At 41.1% G+C, this 14,329-nt stretch overlaps 2 protein-coding genes across 2 annotated transcripts in view; one reads left to right on the top strand and one right to left on the bottom strand.

The window, feature by feature from the left end:
* The window catches only part of ruvbl1 (RuvB-like AAA ATPase 1), a 5,443-nt gene extending 4,102 nt beyond the window's left edge, over positions 1 to 1,341 (bottom strand). Inside the window, 1 exon segment of the mRNA XM_087178630.1 lies at positions 871 to 1,341. Coding sequence (XP_087034756.1) covers positions 871 to 1,175 — 305 coding nt within the window. The 5' untranslated portion in view covers positions 1,176 to 1,341.
* A 151-nt stretch (positions 1,342 to 1,492) lies between these two features.
* eefsec (eukaryotic elongation factor, selenocysteine-tRNA-specific) lies at positions 1,493 to 12,536 on the top strand. Its single transcript, XM_023423722.2, has 7 exons — positions 1,493 to 2,275; positions 4,152 to 4,359; positions 4,677 to 4,773; positions 5,104 to 5,268; positions 6,573 to 7,217; positions 8,827 to 8,983; positions 11,669 to 12,536. The coding sequence occupies exons 1-7, from the start codon at positions 1,975 to 1,977 to the stop codon at positions 11,848 to 11,850; spliced, it is 1,755 nt and encodes a 584-aa protein (XP_023279490.1). The 5' UTR covers positions 1,493 to 1,974; the 3' UTR covers positions 11,851 to 12,536.
* The last annotated feature ends 1,793 nt before the right edge of the window (positions 12,537 to 14,329 follow it).

Here is a 14,329-nt window from a genome sequence, read left to right as displayed (position 1 = left end):
AAAAGAAATACTACCATTATATAATGACATACAATTGTTGGAGTCATACTCTACTGCTAGACTGCTTTGTCAGGGTTGTGCCTGACTTGGCTGATCACAACATCAAAGTCAATTCAAGAATTCATTTAACTGGCCGAGGCGGCACCTTCAAATGTCTTGTTTTATTTGACCAAAAGTCCAAAACTCAAAGATATCCAGTTTACAATGGTATGACAGATGAAAGCAGCAGATCCTCTCATTTGAGAACCTTGAAATTGAGCATGTTTGGCTTTTTTTTTTCACAATTATCAAAGTAATTAGCTAACTATTTCTCTTTAGACTGACTTATCAATGAATTGATAAATTGTTTCAGCTCCAATTGAAATTAACCATAAGACTGACAGTGGCAGTAGCTCCCATAATTTCAAGTCTCTGCAATGTCTCCATAGCACATTTGAGCCTTTGGAATCTGTTAATCTGTCCATGTATGTTTAATATTGGAATAGTACAAATATAAATCGATTCTCTTTTATAATTTATAAAATGGTACACTGGCCAGTTCCTATTCCAATGACTTTAGACTATGAAGTATCTAAAACAATGTTCTTGTGTCTGTAATCGTCACTAAATGTGTGTCAAAATATGGACACACATTACTTTTTGCCTGGAACATTACATCGTAATTTTAAATGCATGTGGGTCTTCCAGTTTCAACTGAGAAAATATCCCCGTATTTCAATAACATTGCCGCTGGCACTGTTAGTACTTCAATTGTCTCTACATTTGGTCTTTAACCAAATTCACAAATCATCAGGAAATCATTATTGGGAAACAAACTGCATGAATGTGACGTCTGTTTAGGGTGAACCTTTCCTTGAACTCACCGCTGACCTGAGAACGAAACAGCGACACCACTGTGCTAGTTCAGCTAGCCTGTTGGTGTACCGCACCGCCTGAGGTGAGCGAAATCTTCCTCGCAAAAAAATCTCAGCTCTATAAGTCATTCGTCCAACCAATACAAGAATAAAATAGGTGCAGGGAAAGATGAATATTACCTCTCTTGCAGCCTCCTGGCCGACTAGACCACACGCGCTCTGTTTAGCATTCCCGGCCTCGTCTAGCCCTAGTCCTTTGACATGACTGTGAGAGGCGATCCGCTGTGTTTTCGTGGTGCTTTTTACCTCCTCGATCTTCATAGTTGTGTTACTTGTACAAATTTGAGATGTACAAATTGTAAGGAGGGATTAAGGTGAATAAAAACGTCTCCTATGTCTCAGATCGTTTCTCACCGCCGGAATCGGCGCCGAAACTCAAAACACAGGAAAATCAGTTTCCATGTGGGTTACTAGGGAACCTCGACGGAAGTGATACCCTGGAGTACCGCCCATTTAGGCTATCCAGTAAATTGATTGGATCTTGTGAACTCAAATAACAGATTCATTGGCTAAAATTTATGTCAAGCATTCCCATCAATCAAACCCCGCCCCTCATAGTTTTCACTTCCGTTTGTGTTTCAGTTGCTTAGTCGTAGTAGAAACTGCTAGAAACTTGACAGTGAGTAGATGAGAATCGCAAATTAATGCAGAATTAAAAAGATAGGGACGTTTCATCACCATTTTCTAACATTTTGCAATTACATTTTGGTCAAACAGACATCATGGCAAGTCAGTTTTCCTCTTTATTTGAAACTTTAGTTAGCTACTGAAAAAACGATCCGCTTTAGCATGCTGTCCTTAGTATGGAGTGACTGACAACAGGGAAGTAGTGTCTCCCAACTGTTAAAGCAAAGTGAAGTTTTATTTATAGACACGTATATTTTGTAGCTATAAATGCCACAAACTAATTAAAACAACTTGGTGTGTTTCGGTTTTAATTGACAAGTGCGAAGGAAGAAACAGTGGACAGTTAGCAGTGCCGCCTGGTGTTCAGTTCAAGGTCCAGGTCAGATAAACAAAAACGTTACGTCAGTTAACGGCACACCAGACTGGGATCAAAATGTCCGAGTCTGATGGTGACACTCGCACTAAAACGTTAAATTTTAACATTGGAGTGCTCGGACATGTCGACAGTGGGAAGACGTCGCTGGCCAGGGCGCTGAGCAGCACCGCATCCACGGCCGCCTTCGACAAGAACCCGCAGTCGCGTGAGAGGGGCATCACGCTGGACCTCGGCTTCTCCTCCTTCACGGTGGATCTACCTGAGCACCTGCGGGGTGGGCAGCTGCAGTATGACAACCTGCAGTTCACCCTGGTGGACTGTCCGGGACACGCCTCTCTGATCCGAACTATCATTGGGGGTGAGCTGCTTGAATTCTCAACAAGTTTTGGTGCTAGATATCACTCTGATGACAACAGATGTAAGGGTCGTAAACACATCATAGGATACACACGGGCAGGAAATGTTGACCACTACACCAGTGGCTAATGATACAGGTTGAGGCAACTGCAACCATACTTCACCAGCTTCAGTCAAAAGAAAATTGCGGTGCTGTTTAACTGTACTGCATTATATTCAGAGGCGTTTATTATATATCCACCTCATTTATACCAATGAGAATAGACTAAATATTAGAACCACATCTGACAATTATAACATTCATTAATGGAGGATTTTTTTGCAGGACTTCTTTCAGACTGCATTAATTTTTGAACTTAATTTTAAACTGTCAACTGAGTGCATACAAATAAATACATGCCTCTTAAATAGTCCTTTTTCACTGTATACTTGTCATAGCAGGAAAAGAACAGATGCTGCTACTAAAATGAACAAAGGCTCTATTTTATTGAAGTGTCCCAGTAACACATGACAGTGTGACAGTGAACCAGCACACACAATACCTGGGTCCTGATATGAAACTGCATGTTGTCTTAACGTTAACATTCAGGCACACACCATCATTCAAAGGCAAAACTGCTGAAAAAACAGTGAAATTAGTGGATCTGTTTTAATCTGAAGGTCTAGAGATGAAGTTCCTTTCAGGCATTAGTATTTTACAGGAAAAACGTAGGTTCTTATTAGCTCATGTCTTTTCAGTCTGTGCAACTACGTTTAAAAGAAAACCTACACACATTACTGTAAAAAAAAAAAAAAAAAAAACTGTTAGCACAAACATTGAAACTGCTTGGTGGAAGTAGCCTATGTGTGAGAATGTAGTGCGATTAGTAGCAGTTTGTGAATAACACTTCACAATGAGATGATACATTATTACATGTCCCACCTTGTGTTCTTGACAAAGATCTGACTGTCTAAGTGCTGCAGTCATGGCCAGTGTAGGAGTCTGTATTGTATATACTGCAGTATGTTCTCGCTGTTACTACCCACAAAGGTGACCTCTCCAGCAGGGGACGCCTTCTCTCTGTAAGCATCAATGATAATCATGTCATATTGACTTGGATGTTTGAGAGTATGATGAGATATAACTACAGTGTTGTCAGGGTTTAGAAAAGCAGATAATTACCTGCTGTGTCTTTTAGTCCTTGTTTGTGACACAAATAAACAACCAAGATCCCACTTTTAGAAACTTAAAGAGCATGACACAGGCAGACTTTGATAGAAGTAATGGTCCTGATATTAAAGCAGACTATAGGTGCTCAAACACAGAATGCTGCCGTGTTGTGTATCCAACACACTTTAATGAAACCTGTGAGCCAGTGGGGTGGCACATGCTGTAGATTAGGGAGGAAGGAAAGTGTGGGGATTGGGGTATGTATTAAACTTCCCTTCCTGTCCCAAGTGGGGAGAGCACAGGAAAGAATGGGAGCCAAATAGAAGGAGAGAAAAGAGGGGAGCACAGGAAAGAGAGACTGCCAAAGTCAGGAAAAGAAAAGAGGGAAAGGAAAGACAACCAAGTGAGCTGCAGCTCTAGTTTCAACCCTCCAGCCTTTTACTCTCTTTGCCTCTATGCACCCCTCCCCTAATTTCTCTTCTTGTTCTACTGTTATTCTTGGGTGTCTATGTCCGTTCCTGTTTGTATTGCTGTTGTCGGCTTCATGTTCCCCTTGTAGACTCTTCTTAGAGTTTTTACTTCTTTTAATAGACGCACAACCGAGAAACAGGAACGTCTTTAACAGCAAATAGCTGTGCTGTTGTACTTCAGTTTCCTGTTTCTTTCCTATGTCAGTAAAATCAGGTATACTCTCGATTATTAGTACTGCATTTTCTGCCTCCTCTAGGTGCTCAAATCATTGACCTGATGATGCTGGTGGTGGATGTGGTCAAGGGGGTGCAGACTCAGACTGCAGAGTGTCTGCTGATAGGAGAGCTGACCTGCCCTCGCATGGTGGTCGTCCTGAACAAGGTTGACCTCCTGCCACCCAACAAGAGACAGAGTGCCATCGAGAAGATGACCAAGAGACTGCACAAAACACTGGAGAGCACCAGGTCTGCATTTTGTAGTGAAGTATAGTATGTAAAACAATTAATTGGGATAAGTGTAGAGGGCTGTGGCTGTGAAATGTGGGCCCAGAACGTTAAGTGGTTTGTGGCATCCCACGTACATCAAGTGGCCCAGGATTGAATGTCTTCAATCTCTTCAATCATTCAACACAAATTGTGTCTCATCTCTGCATTCCAGCTGTCTGTCTGTCAGGCCCCACATGTATTATCATTTCAATGTTTTTTATTTGAAGCAACTTAAATCATTACTTCAACATCAAAGCATGAGGTCGTTGCAGCATGACTTTTTTTCTGTCTGCCAGATTTAAGGAATGTCCAGTGATTGCTGTGGCAGCGAAGCCAGGGGGCCCGGAGGCTCCTAACACAGAGGAGCCACAGGGAGTGCCAGAGTTAATAGAGGTGAAGTCTTGCAACACACTGGTGTCCCTCCATTGTTATAAATGTAGTTTAAACAAGCACATGTTGATATTTGTGAAGATTCAATATAGACACATGACACACACATTTGCAATCAAAGATGTTGGATGTATTATTTAACATACACTGGTTTTAAATTACCTCAAATTTATCTTTGGCATTCCTGTACTGCATTTCTTAATTATTGGCCAGCAAAAATATATTTGTAATGAGTTGATTTATCGGTCACATTATTTTCTGGTCGACTTTTTCAGATTTGGCAAATTGAGAACGGAATGAAAACATAAATACATTTTTGGTTGTCTGTCTCAGCTTTTGAAGAAACAGACATACCTCCCTCAGAGAGACCCAGGAGGTGACCTTCTGATGGCTGTGGACCATTGCTTCTCCATCCGTGGTCAGGGAACAGTCATGACCGGCACCATCCTGCAGGGGTCGCTGGCCATTAACGACACTGTGGAAATCCCAGCTCTAAAGGTATGCCCCAAAAAATGGGCAGGAATTCAGAATCTCTGATATTTACAAGCAAGTGACAGTCCCTAGAGCTGGAAATGCATTGGTAAAAACCACAGAGGTTTGGAGGTTCAGAAGTTGACTGGAAGTGGGCAGACAGAGGGAGGGATGGCTGAGTGGGTTTAGAGGATGTGTCAGTTTAATGTGAGAGAAGGATGAGGGGACTGGGGGTGGACTGGCAGCACAGGAGTTAGTTAATCTAGAACAGATGCAAACTTTCAGCTAGGCTCAGCAGTTTTGTCTGCAGTTATCATGTTTACCTCTTGGTGGCAGCAAATGGCTAAATTACCAGTCACTATGGAGCCTTAACCTGGTCGATTACTGTTGATTTGGTCAGTGTGTGGTGAGGACAAAAATAATACAACCACAGAAACTACCATGACTATCAAACATGCATAGATAGACAAATAGGCAGACAGATAGATGCCTATCTTTTTATTGTCTGTTTGTATACTTGTGGTTTTTCTGATCATTTATTGAATCAAAACAAAGCACATTAACTTTAATTTAAAAACAATTCAAGGTTTTTATCAATGTTTTACTTTATTTGAATCCAAATTTAGATATGATTTTTCACAAAAAACTTTGACCAAAATATTTTTCCCCAAGAAATAAACCACATACAATAGTTTTAATTTTCCTCAGGCTTTTTTGCTTTGATTGACCTCAGTAAATTTGATCATGGGCTGTGTTAGCTATTAATGGGCATAGCAAATATTTTGACAAATAGCTCTGTTATCTTTTAAAGAAAGAAGCAGCTTAAAAATGCAAGTTGTGTGTTTGTTGTGTGTTTACTTACCTGTGTTCATATTTTATTGAGGAAAAAAAATCAAGGCTTTTCAATTGATATGTTATAAACATTCCTGTACTGTGGAGATAATAGCTGATGTTTTCTCTGTATTTAATCTCATGTTTAGTTTCCAGGTTCTAAATGTTAAAAAAAAAAACTTGGACCTGAAGAAATGATTGAAAATGTCATAAAAAAAATATTAAAACATACACGGTCGTTAAATTCAAAATATATTTCGTATTTTGTGATAAAGTAACATTGTGAGCTATGAACTTGAAGCAGCTTAGTCCCAATATACTCTGTATCTATACAGGTTTTGCTTTCTCTTGTACCTGTGAATTGTGTAGCTTTCCCAGACTGTTGGGATATGTAACAATGTAATACATACGTAAATGTATTACATTGGGATGCTAGAAATGTATCTTGTTTGTGTCAAAATGTGTTCACACTGTGTTATTGTTTGTATCTCTGTTATCAGGTGACCAAGAAGATAAAATCCGTGCAGATGTTTCGGAAGCCAGTGTCAGGGGCCATGCAGGGGGATCGTGTGGGCGTGTGTGTGACACAGTTTGACCCTAAACTGTTAGAGCGGGGTGTGGTGTGCACCCCAGGGTCCCTGCGCACGCTCTATGCAGCTGTCATCTCCGTCAGGAAGATAGGCTACTTCAAGGGCTCTCTTGCAACCCGTGCCAAGTTCCACATCACTGTGGGTCATGAGACTGTCATGGCGAGGGTGACCTTTTTTGGCTTGCCACCTGCTGGTGCCTCCGAGCCTCCCTCTGACACTAGACCATCTCCATCACTGCCCTGCTCCCTGGAAACACCCTTCACCTTCGACAGGGAGTACTTCTACCAAGATGAGTATGTCACAGGTCAGGGAGAGACAAGTTCAGGACCTGAACCGGAGCAATGGGCCCTGTTGGAGTTTGAGCGGCCTGTCACGTGTCCCTCACTCTGCCTTGTGATTGGCTCCAAGCTGGACACAGACATCCACGCCAATGCATGCCGGTTAGCTTTCCAAGGCCGTCTGTTACAGGGGTTTGAAGATAAAAGCTTTGCTGAGACTGCCCTGCCTCGCCTGCGCATCTACAAGACCAAACACAAAGAGGGACAGGTGGAGAGGGTAAGTGGATATTCAGTAGTTTCTTTTATTTACTCTTAAAATGGTGTTTTTCATGATTATCAACCTTTCTTCTCACTCCTGAGTGTTGTCCTTGCTCCTCTGCCCTCTCTATCACCTTGTACTTCTACTGGCTCTGGTTCTTTGGATGTTTCTCATTGCTGGTGGCACTGGAGCATGCCTCTCAGACAGAGCCCCTATTGTATATTCATAAACAGACACGTACACACAAACAAGCATGCATATGCAGCCCTGCTGAGCAGTCTTTGAGCATGAGGCTTGGCTGGGTACACATGCCTTAGCATGTGCTGTGACACAGAGGTGTGTGTGGGTGGCCGCCTGACGCCACTAGCTCTGTCTAGTTGTCAGAGGCTGGCGCTGTTTGGACACACCTGAGTGGCACAGGAATACCCACATGACTGTGTGAGTTAACCTGACTCTGCCCTCATTTCTCTCTGGCTCAGCATCTTTCCCTCTCTCACCCTACTCCTATGTCTCTCTCTCACATGCCATCTTGATTTTCATTCTTGTGTGATTGCTCTTACGTTCTGTCCTAAATCCCGAGCTCCAGTTCATACCGATCTATATCTCATCTTATCTAAATCACTTGTTTTCTTATTGGACTTCAACATCTGATTTGACAATTTTTCAAAAAGTTAACATCTCCCTCAACTTCTTGCAGTTTTCATTTTCGGTTGTGTACTCACTGTAGATGTTATGACTCTGGTAATTATACGTGTTACAGTCAGGTTTCTCTGTGTGCACCCTCGTGCAGGGTCGGATTCAGGTCAGGGGTCAAGTGTGTGAACTAGTTTCCTGCTGTTAGCACCTCAGGCTGTTGACAGCTCCAGTCACTGGCTCAGGAGTAGAACAGTGTGTGCAAGAGGTCAGACCGTGGTCATGTGACGTTGCATTTGTTGTTCATCTGTTTCCCAGAATGAAGCAGCTATGTTTCAATACGTAAGAATTCCCTTTTGTAAAAGAACACATTACTTGCATTTCTGAGATATGACGGCCTCATCCAGTCACAATTCATACGGTCTGTCAGACGTGTATAGCAACTGTATTTTTTTTTTATCAGCGCATCAGTCACGCTTGAGGGGCGTCAGGGTCAAATGTTCAAGAATGAATAAGGGTTAGGAAGAAGAGGGAGGAAGAGCTGGCGATGGGGGGTGAGCAGGAGACAGAGCGGTGCCCCCCTCTTATCAGATTAGTGGCAGGTTAGATTGACTCAGTGATGGATGATAAGCAAGAAATACAAACAAATATAGCATATAATGTGCAGGAGGATGAAAGAGAGAGTGCTAGACAGCTAGGCGGCGAGCCTCGAAGAATGTGGCTGACAATGAACGGTGCAGTTGATGAGGGCACAGGACGGAGGATCAGCTCTTCTTCCTCATCTGGCCAAGATGGCAGAGTGAAATCATGGTAACTTGCAAGATCTAGACATCAGAGGAAGGAAGCATGAGATCAAACTAAAACACATCCTGACATTTTCAGAGTCATAATTAGATCACATGCTTGCACACACATCACATCTGTCACATCTGGATCTTCCATTGTATCTGTCATTAATTCTCCAGCTCATAAGGCTCTTTCCCACTGTTCTCAGGTTAGTGATGATTACACTGTGATTGGCCGCAACCTGTTCAAGAAGGAGACCAACCTCCAGCTCTTTGTGGGGTTGAAGGTCACGCTGTCGACAGGCGATAGTGGCATTATCGAGGGTGGCTTTGGACAGAGCGGGAAGTTCAAGATTCGGATACAAGGTAAGGACTTCCACATGTGTCACGATGGTAGAAAAACTACAGATGCTACACATATCAAACTCATCTGCTGCTTACGATAATGTGCAGTTTGACATTGGACAGCAATAGATAGGTATCCCTTTTCATCAAGACACACATCCAGAGCTCTTTCTCTGTCTTTCCTTGGCTTTTGGGGTTCTACAGACAGTTTTCAGGATGTGGTAAGAGCGGTAGGCCCGACATCCCGGGCCACATTCCCAGGATTCCTCTGGGGATTGCCTGTGTTCCGGGGGAAGTCTGTTCTCTGTTTATTTTACCTTCTGTTGCTCCAAACCCACGGCTCCACACCGGGAGGGAAGAGAAAACAAAAACATTTAGAAAGAGAACCTCACCTACATCCTCTTCACTGCCTCACACTTGCATACTCAAAAGTCTCAGACATACTGACACACACATCTTCTGGCATGAAGATAATGCAGACATTCAGCGGTCTTCATCTGAGACTCCATGCGGACATTAGGGCAAAGATGGCACTATTCCACTGATAAGGGGTAGGGTCAAATAATTGATACGGCAATATACCTGGATAAAGTCTCTCAGTACATTGGTATTACTGTCATGATAGGTTGAGGTGTATCATTTTAACTGATCGCGTTATGGCACTTAAGCCTTTTGCAAATTTTATATTTGAATGATGGCATACATTAGCATGTTGCTCAACTCTTTGGCGTTGTTTTGTCTGTATATGAAATTCTTCCAAAGTGAAAGCATTTCATAATGTTTTCAGTCCCAGAGAGTTTTCCTCTTCATGTGAGTATTGATATGAGGCATAGTATGACTCATTGCCAGATGCCAGCATTGTAAACTTCCTTGTAATTTCCCACCACAGCTACTGGTGTGTATTTAGTTGTCTGTTTCTCCACAGACTTTCTTTTCATTTCTCTTCTGACTTTTCTTAAGGACACATACATAAGACGAAGGGAATGAATGAAAATACAGAAGAGTCTGTCTGCTTTCATGCAGACTTAATTGTCAAATAATTCTCTGCTGCTCATATAATGTGAGAAAATAGTGAAAGACCCCCATCACAGTCCAAAACCTGAAGATATTAAATTTATTATTACATAAGACAAAGAAAAGCAGAAAGTTCTCACATTTAGGAGAATTCGCTTATACAATTAATTGATTATATAAATAGTTGCAGATTAGTTTTCAATCAAGTAAACTAATCGATGAGTCAAATGTAGACCTACTGTGACGTAGTCTTGCCGATGCCTAATTCTTTGCCAGTGACGCATAGAGACTCTTCATTTCTTCATCAGCATACACTTTATATGTACCACCACAAAAGTAACTAGTTGTAGCTTTTTTGATAATGACTGATGTTAAAGTGGAAGGGAACTCCACAATCCATGAGCCTGTCACTGACATAATCATTAGTATTTGATTCACTCACATTGAATGTGTTACAGTTTTCCTGTGGGCGCAGGGGACAACGAGATTATCATTCCTACGTGCTCTTATCTGGTCTAGGCACTGAAAACACACTGGTTTAAACCTGGTGTTATGTTTCACCCTACCCCCCTTTATTTCTCCACAGAAGCCAATTTACCCATGTTTACTTCTTGTAGGGTGTTAATTTTGGACCTTGTGTGATAAACGCTGCCTGATGAGAAGGCCACTTGTCAAATCTGTAATGCTTCACATGTACTTATATCTTGATTCTTAAACTTTAGTGATAGTCCCATTCCCCTTTAAGTTTGTGCAGTGTTTTTATTATATAGAAGATTTGATAGATGTTTTTATGTTTTTACAGTCAAATACCTTGAAATCTTTTTGAGGACAAACACGTAAAAAAAAAGTGCAATTCCTTTGTGTCACTTGTATATGAACAAAAAACATTTAAGTTTGGGTGTGTGAGTGTGTTTTGTGGTGGTAAACTGAAGTTTTCAGCTGATCATAGATAACAAGAAGAGATTTCTGGCTGCGCTGCAACCATAACAACCCTCACATCGGCATAACGATAACAAGAAGAATGCTGGCGCCGTTCTACGTGAGGTCAGACAGGCAGCGTGTGAAGCAGTGAGCCCAGATCATTTCTTACCTTCCGTGTGCATAAGAGCAAAACAAGCAGCCAGTTTCTATCCTCCAAACATGCACATAGAGAAAGACAGATATGATGGCATAGAAGAATTTGGAGTGCGCGCATGAGGCACATTAAACAGCAGCTCAGCATTCACAGGAGGCAGCTCAGTATGGCCCAGAACGAGGCCCAAGTGCCGGAGGAGTGATCAGTGTCTGTGAGCAAATAGAGGAGACATGATATTGGGGTGTACGCATCAGGATGAGGCAGATGAGCCAAGTGACCATAAGGCAGAGAATCAAGGAGCAACTGAGACATTTTCATCAGTTACATCAGGAGGATGAAGGCATCAGTTGATCTCGAGGTCAGCACACCGAACAGGCTCCAGCACTGATACAGCACCTACTGTACACATAGCAGGGATGACAAGATCTCTATCATGCATCAGATATACTTGCATTGAGATAATTAAATTGACCTAAGCACTGTACGTAGTGTTGGGCAACCAAGTATGTTCTAGATTTATTACATAAAGGGATATATTTATATGTTTCTTCATTTAAAAAAAAAAAAAAAAGATATTCAGCCCTTTTGTTTGACCTGACTGTTTATCTTTTCCTCAGAGGGTCTTTGCCCAGAAACCAAGCAGTTATTATCCTCCACCTCAAAGAAGAAAGGGAAGGGTGGAGGTAAAGGTGGACCAGCAAACGAAGAGGAGCCCAAAGCAGACTCTCAGCCCGTTAGCATTGACTTGCATTTTAAACGGTACGTCTTTGATCCCCATAAAAAGATGGTTCAGTCTTGACCTCTGTTGCACACACTTTCAGCTTGACACTATGTCAAAGGTCATGCTGAAGACAGGGACAGACGGCTTCAGAGGTCATGTAGAGGTGAGGGGAATACCAGCCTCTCAGGGATGTGATAACTTTGTTCTATCAGCCTCTTTCTCTGGGGTTGGAGACAGCCTGTTGAAATGCAATGATTGTGGAATGCTGAACGCATGTGAAACAGTGATTGTTTTATCTCCCTTTATGGAGATGGACTTAATCCAGTTTGCTTCACCACAAGGGTGGAAGCTGCTCTTCTGTTCCTGATGCATTTGATTTGTCTTTAAAAATCAGTACTTTTTTTCTTCTTTGTTGATAATGTCTGAATCAATTCATTTGATTAGCACTAAACTCTTTTTCTGGAAGCTTTCAATTCATCTGAGCCTAATTTGCCATAAACACATTGACTAGCATTATACAAATAGTGAACTCACAGACTTCCATAGCTTTATTCAAATCTCTGTACTCACTGTCCGTGTCCTGCTCTTCAGCTGGGATAAAGGTAATGTTTTATTTCATCATATATCATTATTTTTTCTCTTGATTTCATTTTCTTTTATGGCATTTTGTAGAGCTGCAATTTAGCCCTGAATAGCCATTATATCAGAGGTTGCCTGAAATACTAATCCTTGACAAATAAACACAAAGCTATGCTGAGACTCCAGTTCTGACTGCTGTTTTCTGTGTGACCATTTGTAAAGTCCTTGGGGATAGCAAAGGATGTACTAGTTGCAGGTCTGCAGTTAGTCTAGTAATTAATTAGATAATCGACAGAAAATTAATCAGCGACTATTTTGATAATCAAAAAATCAATTAAGTTGTTTTTAAGTTTAAAAAAAAAAAAAAAAAAATCCAAACATTCTCTTGTTTAAAATTTGAAGATTTGTTGCTTTTCCTCGTGTCGACTTTGTGGTAAATTTAATGTTTTTGGTTTTTGGATTGTTGGTTGAAAAAAAAAAACCATTTGACATCACCCTCAGCTCTAGAAAACTGTGATTGGCATTTTAACTCTTTTCTGATGTTATACAGACCAAACAATTAATCACTCAATTGAAAAAAAACAATCTGCAGATTCATTGATTTTGACAATGATCATTAGTTGCAGTCCTAGCCTGTTGCATCCCAAAACTGTATTTGCAGAACAAGCTGAATTCAGCTGTGACTATGTACAAAAACATTTTTTACTTGAACACAATATGAAGCACTCTCCACGCTCCACTTATGTGTAGTCCCTGCTGTTATAGTCGAAAGAGATGCGATATCCATATATCTTATCACAATTCCTGCACATTATACATATTTATACCATAAGCATGTCTAATTTGCGGTTCTCTGTGGTCGGTTTGTTCTGCTGTCATCTGTGCTGTACAGTGTAATGGGCACATTTTACCTTATAATTTCCTAAAGAAGTTTTCTTGATGTCATGCTCTGCTTCAAGCCTATATGATACATATACAATCCTAGCCGTAACTAATATCCATAAGAAGTGTACCTTACTACTGTAGCACGGAGTTTGAAACTGCTCACTGAATCGTGTTACACTGTACTGCAAAAGAATGATCGATACAGGGTTTAAAGTTACAGAAATGGTACTGTAAATATATTTTTAAAATGACTAAATTAAAACGAATATTTACTAATAATTGAGATCTCCACACGGTGATGAATGAAACGGTCAGGTCTCTGTGTGTCTGTGGGTGTTTGTGTATGTGCATGTCCATCCTGTCACTGAAGTGACAGTGAGATTGCAGGATACTCAGTATGTAGCAGATGATGTCAGCAAACTGTCCCCGTGAACAGCGACTCTATCTCAGCAGGAATCTGTGGAAATTGGAGAGAGAGAGAGAGAAGGAGAGGGAGGGAGGATGGAGGAGCAGCAGGAGCAAGAGGGGACACTGGAGGGATTGTTCCTCTGAGTGACAGTCCTTTTAGTCTTATCTCCTCTCGTTCCTCTTATAGAAAACCAGACAGGGGAAAAAAAAAAAATCTCTGTCGCTTTTTACTCCTGTGTCTCTCCAATTTCTCTTTCTCGCTCCACCTCCTCTTTCATTCTTCATCCATTCTGGTTTTTATTGAAAACCTTTTTCTCTGTCTGTTACTGCTCTCGCGTCTCATCATGACACAGTAATGCAAATCATCTTTTAGGGCCCTAAATATTTCCCATAATTTCATAATTACACAGGCAGGTTATGACGATGCAGATACTTTTGCCATTGCTGCAAAATAGTCATTTTTAAATATAGTTTTCATATTAGTCAGATCTATCTTTCTAGCTTTCTTTTTTTTTTCAACTTTTTTTGGTTTCATGTATGCTATCCTTTCATTTTTAAACAATAAAAAAGCATAGCCACTAACATATAACTTGGCTGAAAGTCATTGTTGTCCTCCATGACAACATAAATGAAAAAATAAAATGCATTGTGCCTCAATATAATTGTGAACACTAAATCACTTTTG

Source organism: Seriola lalandi, unplaced genomic scaffold, assembly GCF_002814215.2.
Source record: "Seriola lalandi dorsalis isolate HSWRI2012SDOR001 ecotype SW California unplaced genomic scaffold, Sedor1 jcf7180002054692, whole genome shotgun sequence".
NCBI lineage: Eukaryota > Metazoa > Chordata > Actinopteri > Carangiformes > Carangidae > Seriola > Seriola lalandi.
The sequence above is the reverse complement of the archived record's forward strand: the minus strand, read 5'-3'. Positions and strand labels throughout refer to the sequence as shown.

What these genes read in the sequence shown, in the direction of transcription:
- eefsec (XM_023423722.2), top strand. Translation starts at nt 1,975, where the DNA reads ATGTCCGAGTCTGATGGTGACACTCGCACTAAAACGTTAAATTTTAAC. An exon ending in AAAACACTGGAGAGCACCAG is followed by an intron (nt 4,360 to 4,676) that starts GTCTGCATTTTG and finishes TCTGTCTGCCAG; the next exon opens with ATTTAAGGAATGTCCAGTGA. An exon ending in GAGTGCCAGAGTTAATAGAG is followed by an intron (nt 4,774 to 5,103) that starts GTGAAGTCTTGC and finishes TGTCTGTCTCAG; the next exon opens with CTTTTGAAGAAACAGACATA.